Source organism: Leptonychotes weddellii, chromosome 8 (assembly GCF_054177405.1).
Source record: "Leptonychotes weddellii isolate Sample4059 chromosome 8, ASM5417740v2, whole genome shotgun sequence".
Lineage (NCBI taxonomy): Eukaryota > Metazoa > Chordata > Mammalia > Carnivora > Phocidae > Leptonychotes > Leptonychotes weddellii.
In genome coordinates this window covers 83,030,513-83,051,987 of record NC_138376.1, presented here as the reverse complement: position 1 = coordinate 83,051,987, position 21,475 = coordinate 83,030,513, and the positions used below count along the sequence as shown (strand labels likewise).

At 40.3% G+C, this 21,475-nt stretch overlaps 2 protein-coding genes across 2 annotated transcripts in view; both read right to left on the bottom strand.

Annotated features, from left to right (window-relative positions):
• Positions 1–3,698, bottom strand: part of LOC115936501 (coiled-coil domain-containing protein 162-like) — a 62,209-nt gene extending 58,511 nt beyond the window's left edge. Inside the window, 2 exon segments of the mRNA XM_081828783.1 lie at positions 91–256; positions 2,946–3,698. Of these exon segments, the coding sequence (XP_081684909.1) occupies positions 91–256; positions 2,946–2,969 (190 nt within the window). The 5' untranslated portion in view covers positions 2,970–3,698.
• A 4,514-nt stretch (positions 3,699–8,212) lies between these two features.
• Positions 8,213–21,475, bottom strand: part of LOC102739553 (uncharacterized) — an 88,910-nt gene continuing 75,647 nt past the window's right edge. The window contains exons 24-28 of the mRNA XM_081828782.1: positions 15,355–15,512; positions 14,298–14,409; positions 12,921–12,970; positions 11,573–11,749; positions 8,213–8,730 (exon numbers count right to left, since the gene is read on the bottom strand). Of these exons, the coding sequence (XP_081684908.1) occupies positions 8,688–8,730; positions 11,573–11,749; positions 12,921–12,970; positions 14,298–14,409; positions 15,355–15,512 (540 nt within the window). The 3' untranslated portion in view covers positions 8,213–8,687. The remainder of the gene's footprint in view (positions 8,731–11,572; positions 11,750–12,920; positions 12,971–14,297; positions 14,410–15,354; positions 15,513–21,475) is intronic.

The following is a 21,475-nucleotide window of genomic DNA, read 5'->3' as shown; positions in this document are numbered from 1 at the left end:
TTATACTTCAGTGAAGTTGGGGAAAGAAAAGAGCTTCCTAGAATTTGAAGTGAATCCTGAAGGTGATCTGAATCACCTCTAATCACTTACCAATGCCCTCAGTTCCTCCCCAGTCACCTTTCAGGGGGTTAGCACTTAGAGGAAATTCAAAACATGTTGGACAATTTCCAAGTTTAGCAAAACTGAAAAGGTAGGCCACAATGTCATGGAGAGGGGCTAACAGCTGTAGAGTTAGCTGTAAGGCTCGAAAAGTTGCCTGTGGGTAAAATCAACAGAAAAAATACATTTTAAGAAGTTTCTAAGAGACAAAAATATATGAGCATTGATTAGGGATAATACCTTTAAACAAGAATATTAAACATTTTCACAATACAATACAGGATAAAATCTGAAAAACAGAACAAACCTATTCATCAACAGGTTATATGCCTTTGGACAGGTAACTCCTGGAGTGAGGGGTTTAAAGCAATGTGTTTCTCTTTGCTTAAAGACATTGGTGACCAGAAGCAAAGCAAAATGTGTTTGTATGACCACTGATAGATTACAAGGGTCACAGATAAACTCCTAGCAGGAACCCATATTCAGACACCATTGCTGTGAGGGAATACATGTAAGCAAAACATAGGTATTTATCAATGTAGTTTAAACACACAACTAAAAAAAATCAAACCCTGGATCTTAACTATAAATGTTCAAGTGAAGGAAAAGTGGAGAATTACGACCCAACTTAAAGAAGGTAGTATTTATATATATAATATATAATTATCTTTATAATTAATAATTATAAAATATGTAATACATATTTTAAAACTCCTAAAATTCTTCAATGAAAGAAAGTTCTATTTTTAATTATTTGAGGAAACTCCATACTGTTTTCCATAATGGCTGCACCAACTTACATTCCCATCCACAGTGCACAAGGGTTCCCTTTTCTCCACATCCTTGCCAACACTTGCTGTCTCTTGTCATTTTGACAATAGCCATCCTAACAGGCATTAGGGTGCTCCTCATTGTGGTTTTGATTTGCCTCTCTCTGAGGATTAGTGATGTTGAGCATCTTTTCATGTACCTGTTGACCATCTGGTTGTCTTCTTTGGAAAAATGTCTATTCATGACCCTTGCCCATTTTAAAATCAGATTTTATTGTTGAGTTGCAGGAGTTCCTTACATATTTCAGGTATCACCCCCTTATCAGATATGTGGTTTGCAAATATTTCTCCCATTCTGTAAGTTGCCTTTTCATTTTGTTGATTGTTTCCTTTGTTGAGCAGAAGCTTTTTAGTTTAATGTAGTCCCATTTATTTATTTTTGCTTTTGTTGCCTATACTTTTTGTATTATATCCAAAAAATCATCACCAAGACCAATGTCAAGGAGATTTTCCCATTTTCCTCCAAGAGTTTTGCAGTTTCCAGTGTTACATTTAGTCTCTAATCCACTTCAACTTAATTTTTATGAGAGGTGAAAGATAGGGGTCCAGTTTCATTCTTTTGCATGTAGAACTACCATTTGATCCTCCCATTCCTGGGTACATATCCAAAATCAGTATCTCAAAGAGACTATCTACACTCTCACGTCTATTGCAGCATTACTCATAATAGCCAAGCTATGGAAACAATCAAAGTGTCCAGTGGATGGATAAATTGATAAAAAAACTGAAACACACACACAGAGGAATACTATTCAGACATTAAAAAAAGAAAATCCTGCCATTTGCAACAACAGGGATGAACGTGGAGAATATTATGCTAAGTAAAATAGCCAGATAGGAAAAGACACATACTGTACAATCTCATTCATATGTGGAATCTAAAAAAACAAACAAAATGTCGAACTCATAGAAAGGTGGTTACCAAGGGGTGGGAAATGGATAGATGTTGGTCAAAGGGTACACATTTTCAGTTCTCAGATGAATAAATTCTGAGGATCTAATGTACAGCATGGTGCCTATAGTTAATAATAATGTATTGCATACTTGGAATTTGCTAGGGGAGTCGATAAGTGTTCTTACCACATGCAAAAGGTAACTAGGTGAGGTGATAGATATGTTAATTAACTTAATTGGGGTAATCATTTCACAATGTACACATATGTTAAATCATGTTGTACACTTCAGGGGCGCCTGGGTGGCTCAGTCGTTAAGCGTCTGCCTTCGGCTCAGGTCATGATCCCAGGGTCCTGGGATTGAGCCCCGCATTGGGCTCCCTGCTCCGCGGGAAGCCTGTTTCTCCCTCTCCCTCTCCCCCTGCTTGTGATTCTGCTCTCACTGTGTCTCTCTCTGTCAAATAAATAAATAAAATCTTAAAAAAAAAAAAATAAATCATGTTGTACACTTCAAATACATACAATTTCCTTATTAGTTACATCTCAATAAAACTGGGGCAGAGGAAAAAAAGGGTAAGAAACCTAGGTTGTTAAACAGGTTTTCACTTAAAGAAAAATCAGAATATTCCCAAATGGCCATTTTTCAGCACGGCATTTTACTTAAAAAATACTTATTTGAGTACTCTGTGTATTTCTAGATCTACTTTTTTTTTTTTTTATGGTTATCAATATTATCCTCTAACAGTAAATTAGGTACACAGAGCAACCCCTCAAAAAACAGGCTGATTACTAGGATTGTGATCTCGACCTGTCATTAGCTTCGGGGCAGCAGAGTGGGATTTTCGTGAAGGGTGTGGGAGGAAATTGAGGATTAATAAGGAATGTGGGAAGCTCGAATTAACGTTCATTAGTGACTAGGGAGAAACAGAACTCAGGGAAATAATGAGGCCCAAGAGAAAGGATTATAAAGCAGGCAAAAATATTGGGAGCTGTGTGAAGATTTCAGGTACTAGATATCCCTGGGAAAAAACAAGAGACGTTCTCTGTGATTGATAGGCTTAACCGTGAGACATAAAAAAGTCCCAGCCCGTTTTCATTCTGGCACACATAGAGAAATACAAACCTTTTCTGGCAGAGGTTTGAACATACCCAGCACTTCAGAAGGATGCGGTAGGAACCATAAATTGAGGAAGACTTTCCCATCAGCAGACAGCAAACACCGAGGCCGGGGCTGAAAACTCCTGCGGCATTATAAGAAAGTTTGGGTCGGCACAGCGTTTCTCTTGAAAAAGGAGGCGGCCCCGATGTGCCCTATTTATAGCACCGCCCTGAGGCCAAAGCGCCGGAGCCCGGGCCGTGGTGACACAGGAGCCCGAGGCCGGCGTCCAAGCGGGGACCAGCGCGCCTCCTTCTCAGGCCGCTCACGGGGGGCCCGGGTTATAAATAACTGCAGAGAGGAGCAGGGAGGCTGCTTTTAGCCTCGGCTGTGTCGGAGGAAGGAGTGGGCTTGGAGGGCAGGAAAGGTGTGGTAAGAAAGCAAAGAGAAGACGTGAGTGAGGTGGCTGGCACCGTTCTGGGGGTTACGTATTTTCTCACTGAATTCTTAAGTCCTTAGAATGTACTTGTTTTGTTTTACAGATGGGAAAATTGAGGCCCTATGAGAGCTTGCCTGCCCAGCTCCTAAGAGATGAAGCTGAGATTTATTTATTTATTTTTTATTTATTTTTATTTTTTTTAGAGAGCGCACAAACAGGGAGGAGAGGGAGAAGGAGGTTGCCTGCGAGAAGGGAGCCTGATGTGGGTGGGACTCGATCCCAGACCTGACCTGAGCCGAAAACAGATGCTTAACCGACTGAGCCACCCAGGTGCCCCTCACGGGCTCCTTGGAAGCCTGATTTGCACCTCCCTGGTGTCCCTCGGAGAAACCACCATCCTGAATTTTACATTCATCACTGTTAAGTTTTTCTTTGTGGTTTTACCACAAATGGATAAACCATTAAAAGATTATTTTGTTGGGTTTTGCCTGTTTTTAACCTTCACACCAAGGGAAGCCCATGATCTTTCTAGTATACCCGCTGGGGGAAGGTGGCATCTTGACCTGGTTTCTATGTCATCTCAGGAATGAGGTGGCCCACTGTAACAGAGGGTTGGTGAGGGGACTGTTTTCCATTTGAATGGTTTGATGGCTTTAAGTCTAATTGTGTTCATCTGGTGTGAAAATGGTGCTATGTGCAGTTAACAGGTGTGGATTCTGGCATCAGAGGACCCCATTTTGAGACCAACTTCCATCACCCACAGCTGTGTGGCCTTAGATGCACTACCATCTGAGTCTTTTCATACATAAAATGGGGATAATGATTCCTAACTCACAGAGTTGATGTAAGGAATAATTTTTAAAACGAGTACCAAGCATGTGAAAAGTATTTTATAAACTATGAAGTGCTATACAAAGTTTGTTATTAGAATGCTAAGGTAAGGGTATCTAAGCAAAGTGGCCAAAGGTGGGGGGGGGGAGCAAGGGACACCTGTGGCCCAGTAGAGAGGAACCCTTGGGGTTATTTGTTAACAAGTGGGAACCTGAACACACTAATGAGAGGATGTCTTAGAATTGAGGGTTCTAGGGCAAGGCCAGAGACGAGTGCCACCTCAGACCCATCTCGGTTATGCTAGACAAGGCAAGCCTCACAGACAGACAGACAGACAGACAGTGGAAGGAGGTGTGCCGTGGGTGTGGAGCCACCCCTCCCGCCACATCAACCCCTGTCCAGGGAACCTGGGGTCCACCTCTGCTCTTCCCACTCTGTCCCTAGTCCTGGACAGTTGTGTCCACTCTTCTGGCTGCAAATGCCACCCATTCACCGGTGACACCTGAATCCACCTGTGCATGCCTGGTCCCCCTCCACAGTTCCACACTTTCAACTTGCTTCCTCGTGGCTGACAGGGTTTCAGAGCATCTCAGTCAAACAAGGCAAGAACTGAACTCCTTACCCTCTTCTACCCCAATCCTGTGCCTCCTCCTGTGTTAAAAGAACCACAACCCTCAGCCCCCCAAACCAGAAATCAGGGAGTCATTTTTAGAGCCTCTCTTCTCCTTTACTCTTCAGGTCCTACTCATCCCACTATTCTCCCATACTTGTACCTGGTTTTCATGCCCACTTCCGTTGTCCCTAGCAAGGACTCTAGGTGGGAGGTTCTCACCTTCTGGCGGGCACTTTGGAAATCATAGGGCTGTTTTTTGACTCTTGTTATTGTTTCTGGGTCTCTGGGAGTTACTAAAGTAAAATGTAATTCATTTTAACTGAGGGCTGTATGTTTTCAATATCATTCAGAGTATGAGACTTTTTAAATCATTAAAAATGTACATGAAGTGAATCACTGGCCTTAAAGCTACCTTTTAAGTCTCAGGGTTTTAATCAGGTAATTTGAAGCTTGGGAACAAAGGATGGTGTTATTTTGGAGAATTTCCTTTATTTCAGCAATCACAAAGTCAAACGATCCTGGAGCAGATCAAAGCCAGTGTAATCCAGTCTTATCTCCATTGTTCAGTTCACAATGTCCAAAGGTGCCCCAAAGAAACATCAAATATCAACAATAAAAAGTCACCAGGTCTGCGGCCGAGCACACGAGGTTGAGGGCCAAGGGGCTGGCAGCAGCAGGGTGGCTGAACCAGTCCTTGGCCTCAGAGAAGCACAAACATCCCCGGAGCCGCAGGGCCCTCTACCAAGTGTTATCCTTTATTTCTCTTCCATTCTTTCCTTCCATTTCCACCCCTGCCTGCAGCGAGCAGCCATCTGCTGAGGAAGGACAGAGAGAGTAGCAGCAAGCTCTGGGTGCAGAGTACAAGAGTATAACCTGGTTCTCAGCCCCACAAGGGGGATTCCTCCCTCCTCCTTGTGGATGGCCCATCAACTCCCTAGCCTGCAAGTTCCTTGACCTGCTCAATATCATCCCCCTTCACTTCCATTCCCCTTTAGCCACCCACTCTGGGGCCACATTCCAGACCTTATCCTTACCTGGGATCATGTCACCTCCAAAGACTTAAACTCAACATCCCACTTTCCCATCTTTTCCTATCCCAACCTTTTATGCCAGTTTTCTTACTCATTCACTCCCAGTAAACCTCCATTATCCCCACAAAATATGCTCCTTGACATGGTCCAGCCCTCTAGTCTCCCCTTTCCATCTGTCAGTTCCATTCTGACCTCCCTCCTTTCCCTGCCCAGACTGGGTCTCGCAGTCAAGCATAGGAACTACTCTCTCACCAGAACTTTCCAGTCTCTGCTTCCTTGTATTCACTACTCACCTACCTAGCAAAACCCTAACTCTGGATCCCTCCAGCTATTATGCTTTCTGCTTCCAGTTGCATGTTGCTGAGCACAGCTGGAGGAAATCACACCACTAATTGTATTGATGCAAGAACAAGTAAATGGTTTCCAGCCTGAGCTGTGTCACCCTAGGACAACCCTTATTCTTTCCTTTGATCAGCTTTCATGCCCATTTCCTTTTCTAATAATTCCAAGACTTCTTTCAGCCTCATACCAAATTCCTGCCAGCAGATGATGACACGGTCTGTTATTTCAAAATTGAATTAAAGGCCATTGGCTGGAACTCCTCCTATTTCCTGTGGGCTCTTTCCCCCACCCCCATCCTCCCCTTCAATCAAGGTCAAAGGCAGAGGTACACACGAGGGATATGAAATGAAGATGGCCACTGCCCTCAAGGTTCTTATATTTCTGAGGCAGCTAGATGTGCAAGCATGATTTATGATAGAAGCACGGTGGAAGAAGTACAGTTGGCCGTTGAACAACACAGGGGTTCAGGGGGTGCTGACCCACCTCAAAATCGAAAATCTATGTATATCTATTGACTGCTTGAAAACTTCACTACTAATAGCCTATTGTGGGCCAGATACATCAATAGTTGATAAACATATATTTTGTATGTTATATATATTATATACTGTATTCTTATAATAAAGGAAGCTAGGGAAAAGAAAATGTCATTAAGAAAATCATAAGGAAAAGAAAACACATTTACAGTTACTCTACCGTACTTATAAAAGACAAATCCATGTATAAGTGGACCTGCACATTCAAAGCTGTGTTGTTCAAGGGTCAACCGTATATGAAAGTGCAGCAAATATCCAGAATAGGGAGCATCCAGGACCTGATGGGAGGTTATTGGAAGAAATTCACCACTGAAGCTTCTGAGCTGGGATTCATTATCTCCCTCTCTACATTTCTTCCTCTTTATGGCATTGCCATTTTTCCTCATTTAAAGAAATTGTGGTAAATATACATAACATAATATTTATCACTGGAACCAGTTTTAAGGGTACAGTTCAGTGGCATTAAGTCCTTTCACACTGTTGTGCAACTGTCATCACTATCATCTCCAGAACTTTTTTCCATCTTCCAAAATGGAAACTCTGTACCAATTAAACAATAATTGCACTGCCATCTTTTTATCTACCCAAGCCAGAGACTCTGGGTGAAACCCTAGATTCCTCCTTTTTCTTTTCTTTTTTTTTTTTTTTTAAAGATTTTATTTATTTGACAGACAGAGACACAGCAAGAGAGGGAACACAAGCAGGGAGAGTGCGAGAGAGAGAAGCAGGTTCCCCGCTAAGCAGGGAGCCCGAGGCGGGGCTCGATCCCAGGACCCTAGGATCATGACCCGAGCTGAAGGCAGACGCTTAATGACTGAGCCACCCAGGTGTCCCCCTCCTTTTTCTTTAGCCTCCCATTAAATCCAGCACCTGGCCAACTGATTTCACCTCCTAAACATCTCCTGTCTGTACAGTTTCAGTAGCTTCCTAAATGAGATCCCAAACAATCATCTTACTCCCCCTTTTCCTGCCTTTGAAGGGCAAATGCCAGACGTCTGGATCTTGCCCATCGTTCTGTACGTTCTACTTTCCATTGCTCATCCTCACATACCCTGGGTAGGAGCCACTCAAGAGTTCACGTGCTATCTCACATCTCTGTGTCATTGTACCTGTGAGTCTCCCAGCTTGAACTGAAGTTTTTTCCTGGTCTACCTGAAACACTAACCATCCTTTAAGTCCCAGGTTAAGCATCCCCTTTTCCCTGCAGCCTGCCTTGTTCCCCATCCCCACCTCCCCAATCCTTTAGATAATACTTAACATTTCCTGGTGGGTGCTTTTATTATACTCTTATTATATTTTATTCTTTATCACAATGTACTGTAATTACCTATTTTCCCAGGGCGCCTGGGTGGCTCAGTTGGTTAAGCATCTGCCTTCAGCTCAGATCATGATCTCAGGGTCCTGAGATGGAGCCCCACGTCAGGATCCCTGGTCAGCAGAGAATCTGCTTCTCCCTCTGCCCCTCCCCTCACTCACTCTCTCTCTTGCTCTCTCACTCTCTCTCTCAAATAAATAAATAAAATCTTTTTTTAAAAATTACCTATTTCCCCTTGCCTGAAGGGCAAGGACCATGTCTATCCATTGCTGTACAGCACTTGGCACCAAAGTTACCATGTACTGCTATTTGGGTTGTGCCCTAAGGCACCCAGCAGTGGCTGAGATCCAGCTTATGTTTTACTTCCCAAACTCTGCACCCTGGCATGGGGCTACACCTGCCCAGAGGAAGGCTTGCCTTCTTTTAATGTGCGTAAAGCACCAAATGGGATCATGGTGGCTCTACCTGTCACATTGTAAGGGTTTGATTAATGTGAATATCCTCTCTCTCCTTTCTTCACTCCTCAATCAGCCGACACCACTGCTCTTGGAATGTGGCCAAGCATCATCCCAGTCTCCAGATTCTAGTCTCCTCTGGAGCCATGAAAAGCAAGAAGGCCTCAAGGGGCATCCTTCTTGGGAGAACTCCTCTTGGCTCCTCTTCTATAGAGACTTTGGTTTGAGGATAATGTGGTCTCTGTTAAAACTAAACACAGTACATTACAGCCTTTAGAGTATTAAATAGCATCTTAGAATTTTAAACCTACAGAACTCATGGGGCTCTTCTGGTCAAGGGATGGCAAACACAAACGGGGAGGCCACATTGGCCCTGTCCTTGGCTGTGACAGACATTGCCAATCAATTAGAACACTCTCATAAGCTTGGGATGGCTCAGAATCCTCAGCAGGGCATTAATTGTTAGAACCGATATTTAAAGGAAAACTTATTTTTTATCTTCGACCTAACCCAACTCCATATTTTAAGAATGAGGTGAGTGAGGACCTCTCTCTTCCATGACCCTCATCATTCCCCCACTCTGTCCCTTTATCTCTAGTTAAACTTGTCCTGGGGTGAGTCTCATCTATCATTTCATGAACACTCTTAAATGGCCGCTTCCCAGGAAGTCTTTCCTCAGCAGTTCCATTCCTTGGAATCAAACTCTAGATACCCTAGCACTAAAAATCTTAGTGTGTTTAACTTCAGAGAGCTGCTTCAGTTTCCTCACTCATCAGATGAAGAGTTGACGTTCAGAGACTGAAGAGAAGTGATTTGCCTGAAACCTCGGAGCAAGTTATAATTGAGCTGGGTAAAGTCCAAATATTCTAACACCAAGGCCATGACTCGTTCCACTCTATCTCCTTGTGGCTGATGTTCATTTTTATTAATACTCAGTACATGGAATCACAGACTTTGGAGTTAAAAATAATCTTATACAATACTTTTTTAAACTTCCATGTAAAACAGAAGTTCCTTTCTCTATTGCTTCATTCTCTGTAGTGTATTAAAAGGGACATGTTGAAATCTAGAGAGTTTAGGAAGTAGGAGACAGGTATAGTCAAAAAATACTGAATCTTTATCAGTCACTGCGCATCCACTGTCTAACTCTATTACTTGGGCTCTGGGTGAGCACTTACTTTACTCACTTTTATTGACAAAAATCCTACCGTGAAATCATCACACAATAACTGACCAGATGATTTAGGGCTCTAGGCTCATCCCCCTTAAATGATGGTTTCTTTTGATCTTTAGGAAACACACAGTCATCTACAATAAACAATACAGGAATAGAACAAGACCTGCAAGTTAGAGACATTTTTTTTCTTTTTCTTTCCCTTCCTGACCTCCTTATTTGGGTGCTTCAAATAAAACAGATCAGAAACAAAAACAGACTTCCTGAATACATTTTATCCTAAACGCAAGTGTAGTGACATGTGGTTAGACTTCTGGAAACTATTCTAAAAATTTGATCCCAAATATAGATAGGGCTTATAAATGGTTGACTGGGCTAGTGGGTAGATGAGATAATGAAAGAAGTCTTAGAGGATTATCCTGTGATGTTTCATAGGAGAGAAAGATACACTTCAGCCTCATTGGGCAACAGGTGTACAGTCAAACCCTTCAGCAAAATAGTCAGTCTACTGAGGTGTATTTGCCCTGCACTTCCTTCAAATGCATTTTTCCATTGGATAAATCTGGAAGTCTCCCCAAGTGAATGTACTGGCTGAGCTCATGAGACAGACACTGGTATCCACAAACTGGGTACCTATAAAAGTATCAAGGTAGGACTGGTCATTATTTTGGTATCAGCTATCAGTTAGTCAAGGGCTTACAAACTCAAGTGTTTTTCATTCTCCAGATTTCTCTAGCCTGTTCTCTCATCCCCATTTTTTTTGGTGAGCTCCAACTTACCTGTCACCTCCTCTTTGAATTTCTCCCTTAGGCTATAGGCTACAGTTAAACACTCCCTCTTTTGTGTCCTCACAGAACATTTCACATAACTCTAGCAGATTATCTTTAAAATCTTTGAAGTTACTTTTTTGTTTACAGAGCTTTCCCCCACTCGACTGAATTTATTGCCAGAGTCAGTGGCTTATTTACCTTTGTAACTCCAGCACATAGCAAAGTGCCTGGTATTAAGTAAGCACTAAATAAATGCTGGTTGAATAATGCATGAATGAATAAGTGAGTGAATGAGTGGTCTGATACATATGGTCTTTCAATTCACTTTCATCCATCTGTTCTATGATCATATTTATTGAGTATTACTATTACTCAACACTAAGCTCTGTACCTTAGGAGGAAAGTAAGCTCACCCTGCAGGATGTTTTTGCTCCCCCTTGGAGACTGCAGAACTGTGTAACATCCCTTCTTTCTTTCTTTCTTTCTTTCTTTCTTTCTTCTTTTTTAAAGGAAACGTGGTCGCTGACTGCACAGGTATGCTAACTCCTCCATCTAGGTGAGTGAACTCCAGGCAGGTTGAGTTAAGAACATTGGAAAACTGGATAAGGCATGATAAGGAAATATGGAAGCAGCTCTGCTCTTATCATTTAATATCACTCTACATGTATTTTTTTTCCTCTGCCAGAGAAATACAGAAGGACAGATTTATCTAAGGCACTGGTACATCAATGTGTGTGTGTGTGTGTGTGTGTGTTTCTTATTTCTTCTGCTCCATTGAGTAAAATATTTGAAGTCAGGACAGCTCAAGATCAAGTTTACTTATTTGTTTGCTTATTTTAGATGCCGGCTTATGTAAAAGGGTGTGACTGATGGAAATCTCTGGACTCTCCAGGAGAAAACAAAACTGCATAGATTAAAAAAGCAGTGAAACAGCCCATAAACAAAGAACCTCTTCTGGGTTCAAATACAAAGATAGTGTTATTCTTAGAGTGTTAGCTCTTTCTTTTGCCCTTCTGAACCAGAAGATCAAGGTCAAATGCAGTAAAGAAAGCAAGATTCCCATACGAAATTTAACATGCCTCCTCCCTCTTTCCTGGGAGGAGTAGGGTATGGAGGGGGAGTAAAAAGCTCTAAAGGAAATTACACACCTGGGGTCAGCCTTGAGGCCCTCCTTGGAGTCTCTCAACCCTTTCTTTTCTTGTGGTTGCCCCACCATGAAAAAGGTATCCCTGATGGTAGGGAAATCTTCCAGCAGGGCTCTCAGGCTATTGCAGTATGCCATAATCTGACCACGAAGAGCATAGTGAGACATACGGCAGTTGAACCTGAAAAGTCAGAAGAGATGATGTCCACAAAGTGAATCAAAGTTATTCCATTCCATTCCTTCTCAGAAGGATCTACTTCCCTAAAAGATCTTTCAAAGATAATAGAGGACCTCATCAAGAAGAAAGTTCTATCTGGGTCAGGTTGCTATTGCCTGAAGGCAGAGGCATGAACATCTTCAAAGCACCTCCCATCCTTCACTTCTGATACTCTTCTATGTGTCAGAGAATAGTTTGGTTTGGTTTTATCCAAGAAAACTGTGTTTATTTAAAAACAAACCACCTAGTGATCTGAAGGGGCACCTGCACCCCAATGTTTACAGCAGCAATGTCCACAATAGCAAAACTATGGGAAGAGCCCAATGTCCATCAACAGATGAATGGATAAAGAAGATGTGGTATATATATACAATGGACTATGACTCAGCCATCAAAAAAAAAAAAAAAAGAAATCTTACCATTTGCAATGACATGGATGGAACTAGAGGGTATTATGCTAAGTGAAATAAGTCAATCAGAGAAAGATAATTATCATATGATCTCACTGATACGTGGAATTTAAGAAACAAAACAGGATCATAGGGGAAGGGAGGAAAAAATAAAACAAGATAAAATGAGAGGGAGACAAACCATAAGAGACTCTTCTTTTTAAAAAGATTTTATTTATTTATTTGAGAGAGAGAGATGAGAGAGCGCACAGAGGGAGAAGCAGGCTCCCCACTGAGCAGGGAGCCCAATGCGGAGTTCTATCCCAGGACCTTGGGATCATGACCTGAGCCAAAGGCAGATGCTTAATTGACTGAGCCACCCAGGCGCCCCCCATAAGAGACTCTTAATCATAGGGAACAAACTGAGGGTTGCTGGAGGGGAGAGGGGTGGGGGATGGGGTAACTGGGTGATAGACATTAAGAAGGGCATGTGATGTAATGAGCACTGGGTATTATATAAGACTGATGAATCACTGAACTCTACCTCTGAAACTAGTAATATACTATATGTTAATTAATTTAATTTAAATTAAAATACATAAATAAACAAATGTTTGGTAGAAAACAATAAATAAATAATTAAGAAAACCACCTGACTCATTGTCTGGATTTCTACATAACACTGCAGTTTATTGAATTCAGAGTCAGAGAAATTAGCGTATGTTGTGCACATATACCATACTTACTTCTGACAATATTCAACTATAACGTCTCTCTTGACTTTACCAATTTCATCCTGTAATAAAAGAGAATGATAGTTCTTCTATTAGATGGTTGGCTATAAAAACTCCATCCTAGTACATGTATACAAACTTATAGCAAACTTAAAGTAGGAAAAGGTCGCAGAGTTGAGATATTCTTTCTGAAGGCCAACTTGCTGAGAAATACTCCTCCATGGTTCTCTCCCATTCCTGCACACCTTGCTGAGTATGCCAAGAATGCAAGGCCCTGACCACTCTTTACTTGGGCCATTTCTCAAGGTTCTGTGTGCAAAGAGCAACCTTGAGGGATGGGTAACGTCTCCCTCCAGGAAAAATAGCAAGCTTGCCACAAAAAGAGGTAGATTCCTTAAGCTCAGTGTCATTTGACTGGGACAAAAACCCACTGCATACATCTAGGCTCCTCCATGTTGCCCCCTTGGGACTTGGGAGGCAAAGAGAACTGATACAAACATAAAGGTCATGTCACTTGCTCTGCTGTGAGTCATAAAGTTCTTTGTCTATGATCTAGGAGTCCTGTGTCTTCTAATCTGATAGGCACTGGATAATCCTGAAGTGCAGTTAATGAGCTATAAAATTTTTCATTTGGTCAATATTTTTTGAATATAGTAGTAAAAAAGGTAATTGAATATTTCAATTACTTATTAAAAGGAGTCCTTTGCCCCCACTATTGCTCAGCAGTAGTCTAGAAGTTTGGCCTCCCTCACATCGCATTTGTAGAACTGGATTAAGGGAAATTTAAGTCTTTCCTTTTCAGTCATAGATAGGGAAGAAGCCTAGAGATTGTAAACCTATGATTTCTCTCCCAAAGAAATATGCATTAGTCTAGTGACTTCCTCCTCAAAAAATTAACGAATAATGAAATCATATTCACAAAATTAAGCAATACTTTGAACTGCTTAAAGGCTTGAATTTTGTATTTTCCAACAGATTGGGCTAGTATAAAATCCTTAAATAGAAACATGTCATTAATATCTGGATAATCAGATAACACATGAATTAGATAGTAAGAGCCCTTGCTCACCTTGTCTAAACCCCCTGAACATCTGTGGGTCACTCAAGAGTGGGCTAATGTTCCAGAGCAGGTGCTAAAACTAGTTCCGTTTAGAAAGTGACAAAATAAAATGTGGTCTTGGAAAAAATGTGCATATTTTTAAAACTAGACTGCAATTAGCTTGAATTACTTCCTTTCTATTTCTTATTGAATTCCCTTTTACAGTTCTTTATATTTTCAATAGTCCTATCCAAATAGGCTGAAAGCAACAGATTACAAGTTAAGAATTTTTATTTGCTCAAATGTAAAAGATAATGAGAGCTTTAGGGAGCCCTTCTCACTAAACTCACAAGGCTCTTCATTCTGTCGGCCATGGTTTGTTTCCTGAGGAGGAAGGTGTTCAGCATCATGTCCCGCAGCCCCACCTTTTCTAGTTGAATAGACACAAAAGCCTCCGGAGCCCTGACAAGTGAACAGAGACATCTGAGCCCAAGGCAGGAAGTAAGTGTACATATAATAAAAAGACAACACAAGAGCTCCCTGGAGGATAGGAAACCTGGGGCTGAGTATTAGGCATCACAAAAGGAGAGCAGGTGGCTCTGTCTCCATGGTTCTCATCTTCTTCAGATGTTTCTGATTATATTCACTAGGGATGCTGATGTGTCACCGCCCTTCTTGTGGCCCCCATGTGCCTAGAGCATGTATCAGCAGTTCCTCCTCTGTCCCGAACTTCAGAGCCTGGCTCAGTGTTTATACTACCCAGGTCCCTTTGTGCCCTCCTGGCCTCTACTGCAGGGGTTCCTGGACTGAAGTAGCCACGCAAGGGTCCTCTTGACTAGACATATTGGTCTTAAATCTTCCATCCACATGTTGGGAATGTGAACTTAGGGTATTTGAACTCTGGCCATATGTCAGACTGATGACATCTTGGATAGTAGAGTAGTTTTGCTTGTTTGTTTGTTTGTTTGTTTTTTACATTTTAAATTTGCCAGAATTAAATTAAACTATCATTGGAAATACTCAGAATATTTATTACAGAATACAAATATCTCCTTTCTCTGTCATGATAGAGAGATCGGGACATTATAGGACATTCCTGATTTAGAGCCATCTCTCTGTAGAGGCTCTAGCTCTCTGATAATGCAGCACCTTATTATCCTAAGCATTGATAAAACACTTGTTAGAATAGTGAGGGGTAGTTCCGTGCTTTTCAGTCTAAGATAAATATGGAAAATTTGGAGAGGCCCATATTCTTCTTCCTTGTGTTCTGTCTTCATACAAGGTCTTAAAAATTAAACACATGCTGGTCACTTTGGGAATTTAGGCATCCTTCAATCCCACAATCTGTTATTAATTGACTTAAAAGAGGACACTTTTGTTATTTTAAACAAACCCCTAGGGTGGTACCTTTTGGTAGGCTGGAATCTTTCTGAAGGATGAGTAAGGGTGTCTGGCACTTTTGGAGTTGGGGCTAACAGTAAGTTCTCTATGCCATTCACAATTCTGGAATTTCTTCTTCTGGCTGGACCCATTCCACCATAATTTCTCAGATCTGAAGTTATTTCCTAAAATGTTTTAAACCAAAGTGAATTAAATTTGTTGGATTTGTAAGTCCTGTAGTACTGGCCGCAAAATGACCTCACAGTTGCAACTGACCGCAAATACACGTAAAATGCTTAAGTATGTGGGGTCCGGATGGATTGGAGTGGAAGAAAGAGAGGAGAAGGGTAACAGAGCGGAGGAGAGGACAGGGTACAAGAGGGAAGGGAAGAGAGATTTTGCACAATATGGGGGTGAGGCAGTTAAGTGTAACTATTTCTACAATAAAGTACAGTTGTCTAAATTACCCTGAAAAAAATTCTCCATTCTACAAGATAGCTAGTTGGCATGCTCTGTATAGAGTGGCCTCTCAAGAAATACTGCTGATGGACTTCATGGCTGCAAGGTCTGAGAAACTGAGGCAGGGTACCCACTGGGGTTCAGCCTAAGCAATGGAGGTAGGCTATATACGCTGCCATGAACAAGGTAATGATAAAGGGTGGGGGAGTGAGAGAATGTGGAAGCAAAACTTCCTATGGTATTATGTTGTGGCAGCCTAGATGGACTGATACAGGAGCAATAAATGCACACTGCTTCTATCCTTCTATCACCCTCTCACTCCTTCACTCTGACAGCCTTGCTTTCAAGTAAGTCTTGCTTTCAACCCCACTAGAACTGCTGTCTCAGTCAGCAACGAGCTTTTGAGAATGTCAAATGGCCTCATTCTAATCCCTGCTCTTCTGGTTCTTCCCTCTACATTTAACTCTATCAACTTTCAACTTCTTATTCTTTTTTCATCTTCTTTTAAAAACAGTAGCTTTACTGAGATATAACTGACATTTAATAAACAACACATATTTAAAGTGTACAATTAGATAAGTTTTGGCATATGTATACAACTATGAAATCATCACTGCAATCAGAATGACCATCCCATCCATCCAGCCCCCTTTCTCAAGCAACCCACTGTTCTCTGCTTTCTCTGACTATAGATTAGAATGCATTTCCTAGAATTTTATATAAATGGAGTCATGCAGTACGTACTCTTTTTTGTATGGCTTCATCCATATTGTTGTGTATCTCAATAATTCATTTGTTTGTATTGCTGAGTAGTATTCCATTATATGGATATACCACAATTTGTTTATCTGTTCACTTGGTGAGGGACATTTGGGTTCTTTCCAGGTCTTGGCTATTTTAAATAAAGCTGCTATAAACATCTGTGTATGTTTCTGTATGAACATATGTTTTCATTTCTCTTGGATAAATACCTAGGAGCGGAATCCTGGTAAGTGTATGTTTAACCTTTTAAGAAACTGTCAAAATGTCTTCCAAAGTGATTGACCATTTTGCATTCCCTTCAGCAGTATATGAGAGTTCCAGATCTTCCACATCCCTGCCAACACTCAAAATGGTCAGTCTTTTAAATTTTAACCAGTCCTTTAAATTTTAATGGGTGTGCAGTAGTGTCTCACTGCGGTTTTAATTTGCATTTCCCTAACAACTCTAACTTCTCTAATAACTAAAAAGGTGTTAAACACCTTTTTATGTGCTTATTTACCATCTGTACATCTTCTTTGGTGACTCATTTCTTCCTGAAACATTCCTCTCCTTTGCTTTGATAGCAGTGCACAATTTTGTTCTCTCCCTCGCATCTCTTTCCGTCCCTCCTCCCTTCCCTCATTTCCTCTTGTTCCCTTTCATTGTCTCCATCATTTATTCCTCCTTATTATACCATCAGTCCTCATCTTGTCCCACCCTTGTAGGAGAGTATATAAACACACACACATTCACACATTATTTCTATATATTCACACACATTACTAGATATTCATATATTACTATATATATTCACATATTCATTCATATATATGTAATATATATGTATTATGTACATAATATATGTATTATGTACATATATATTACATATATGTAAATATATGTAACCCTAATGTCTTCCTATTCCTGCCCTGTGCTCCAATCTAGCGACTTTCAACATTTGCTTTTTGAATGGATCTTAGGGACTCATAATCCTCTCACTCTCCATTTTAACAAGAATAGCCCCACTTATATCTGTTTTATATAATTAGTATTCTTTGTAAGATTAAAGTACTTGAATAAAGAATTCCTTATGTCAACTATGTATGAAAATCACCAGTGGTGGTCAAGCTGGACTCCTCATTTTTATCTAGTACCCATCTGCCCTTTATTGTTCCCAAGCCTGAGTTATCTGAAAGCTCTTCTTTCCGCCTGTCAAAAAGCTCATCCTGGGCGCCTGGGTGGCTCAGTTGGTTAAGCGACTGCCTTCAGCTCAGGTCATGATCCTGGAGTCCCTGGATCGAGTCCCGCATCGGGCTCCCTGCTCAGCAGGGAGTCTGCTTCTCCCTCTGACCCTCCTCCCTCTCATGCTCTCTGTCTCAAATAAATAAATAAAATCTTTAAAAAAAAAAAAAAGCTCATCCTTCAGGTTTTCCCAAATGCCCCTTCTCTGTGCTGCCCTTCCTAGTTTCCCAGATGTGACCTTTCTTTTCTTTAAATTCCTTCTATAGCTTGTTGAACCTCTTTTATGCCTTGTGCTTAAACGACTTGTGAGCCTGTCCCCCTTATATACCCTGGTCTGTAAGTTCCTCAGGAACAGGAATTGTGCCTCAGTATTATCTGATGAGCCTAACTTATAGGAGGTACTGAATTAAGATTTGGGGGGTTGAGATTTAAAAAAAATCAATATAACTCACTCTATCCTTATTTTCTACTTCAGTATTTAATTTTTATGGGAATTACTATTTGGCAGTAGAAGTGAGGAATGAGTATTCTTGCCATACTCATAAATTTGGATTCTCCTATTAACATGAAGAGTAGAAATAGATAAATAGAGGTTGAGAAATGTGATAAGGGGTAAATATGGTGAGCTGTAGAGAATCTATAAGACTTAATGTTAAAAGGCCACCTGGAAAGTTGATTTCCTAAAACCATGTTTAATTTTACTGGTGAACATACATACACATGAGAACTATACTGTTGTTTAAAAAAGTGGGGGAAAATCTCTATGAACTGATGTGGAGTGATTTTCAGGATATACTGTTAAGTGAAAAAACAAAGTCCAAAAGAGTACTTGTAAATAAAATCCAAACCCCTTTCATGATAAAATCATTCAACAAACTAGGAATAGAGAGAAATGTCCTCAACCTATAAAAAGCATCTATGAAAAACCCATAATTAACATCATAATTAGTGGTAAAAGATTGAAAGCTTTCTCCCTAAGATCAGGAATAAGATAATAATACCCACTCTTGCCATTTCTATTCAGCCTTGTACTGGAAGGTCTAGTTAGGGCAATTAGGCAAGAAAATGAAAGAAAAGGTATCTAGATTAGAGAGGAAGAAGTGAAAGTATTTCTATTTGCAGATAACATGATCTTGTGTATAAAAAGTCCTAAGGAGGAATGCCTGGGTGGCTCAGTCGGTTAAGCGTCTGCCTTCAGCTCAGGTCATGATCTCAGGGTCCTGGGACTGAGCCCTGTGTCAGTCTCCCTGCTTAGTGGGGAGTCTGCTTCTACCTCTCCCTCTCTCCCTCCCCCTACTGCTTGTGCTCTCTTTCTCTCTCTCTCAAATAAATAAAATCTTTTTTAAAAATCCCAAGGAATACATACATACAAGTAAACTATTAAAACTAATAAACTAGTTTAGTAAGGTGGCAGGATACAAGATCAAGATACAAAAATCAATTGTATTTCTATACATTCGCAATAAACATTTTGAAAATGAAATTAAGAAAACAATTCCACAGGCGCCTGGGTGGCTCAGTTGGTTAAGCGACTGCCTTCGGCTCAGGTCATGATCCTGGAGTCCCTGGATCGAGTCCCACATTGGGCTCCCTGCTCGGCAGGGAGTCTGCTTCTCCCTCTGACCCTCCCCCCCCCTCATGTGCTCTCTCTCTCTCTCTCAAATAAATAAATAAAATCTTTAAAAAAAAAAAAAGAAAACAATTCCACTTATAATAACATAATAAAAAGAAAAAATATTTTGGAATTAATTTAACAAAAGAAGTACAGAACTTGTATACTGAAGACTACAAAATACTGTTGAAAGAAATTAAAGACATAAATAAAAAGACATCCATGCTCATGGATCAGAAGAATTAAGATGGCAATAGTATCCAAACTGATCTATAGATTCAATGCAATCCCTGTCAAAATCTCAAATGTTGTTTTATGTGTGTGTGTGTGCAGAAATTGACAAGCTGATCCTAAAATTAATATGAAAATGCAAGGGACTCAAAATAGCTAAAGCAATCTTGAAAAAGAAGAACAAAGTTGGAGAACTCATACTTCTTAACTTCAAAACTTAACACAACTCTACAGTAATCAAAACAGCAGGGGTACTAACATAAAAATAATAGACATATAGAACAATGGAATAGAATTCAGGGTCAGGAAATACACTCTTACATTCATGGTCAATTGATTTTTGACATTCGTGTCAAGACAATTCAATGGGGAAAGATGAGTTTTTTCAACAAATGGTGCTGGGACAGCACACCACATGTCAAGGAATGAGGTTAGACCATTTCTTCATACTACACACAAAAATTAACCATAAATGGACATAGACCTAAATGCAAGAGCTAAAACTACAAAACTCTCAAAAGAAAACAGAGAAGTAGATCTTTGTGACTTTGGATTCAGCAACGATTTCTTAAATATGACACCAAAAGAATTAATGACAAAAGAAAGACTAGATGAATTGGCCTCATCAAAATGAAAACCTTCTGGCCAAGGGATACCTTCAAGAAAGTGAAAAGATGACCCTCAGAATGGGAGAAAATGTTTGCAAACCATATACTTGATAATTATACATATACTGATACTTGTATTCAGAATACATAAATAACTCTTATAATTAAATAATGAAAAGACAAATTTTATTTTATACAAAGGGCAAAGAATTTGAATAGAAATTTCTCTAATGAAGACATATAAATGGCCAATAAGCACATGAAAAGATGTTCAATGTCATTAATAATTAGAGAATGCAAATCAAAACCACAATAAGATACCACTTTACTCCCAATAGGAGGGCTAAAATAAAAAAGAGACATTAACAAGGGTTAGCAAAACTCAAAACATATGTCCTTGGGCACCTGGGTGGCTCAGTCGTTAAGCATCTGCCTTCGGCTCAGATCATGATCCCAGGGTCCTGGGATCGAGCCCCACATCGGGCTCCCTGCTCCGCGGGAGGCCTGCTTCTCCCTCTCCCACTCCCCCTGCTTGTGTTCCCTCTCTTGCTCTCTCTCTGTCAAAAGATAAAATCTTTAAAAAAAAACAAACAAACATATGTCCTTGCAAAAACCTGCACATGAATGTTCATAGCAGCATTATTCATAATAGCCAAAATGTAAAAACAACCCAATATCTGTCAGCTGATGAATGGATAAACAAAATGTGGTCTATCTATATAATGAAATATTACTCACCAATAAAAAGGAATGAAGTACTGATACATGCTACAACATGGATGAAACTTGAAAACATGCTAAGTGAAAAAATCCAGATACAAAAGGCCATTTGTTGAATGATCCCATTTATGTGAAATGTCCAGAATAGGCAAATCTATAGAGCCAGAAAGTAGATTACTATTTGCTAGGGGCTGAGGGAAGGGGGTGGAATAGGGAGTGACTGCTAATGGGTACAAGATTTCCTTTGAAAGTGATGAAAATGATCTGGAATTAGATAGTGGTGATGGTTACAAGATCTTGTGAATTATATACTTTAAAGAGGTAAATTTTATGTTATGTGAATTATATCTCAATAACAACCAAAGAAATCTGGGGGGGAACGTGTTATACATTATGTGTAACCTTTTGCAGAAAAAAGAAGGGACAAATGTCTCCGTTTACTTTTGCAAAAAGAAATGCAGGAAGAATAAAACAGAAAACAATAAAATCATTTGTCTACAAAGGGTAGAGGTGGAAGAACACGATATTTTCTGCT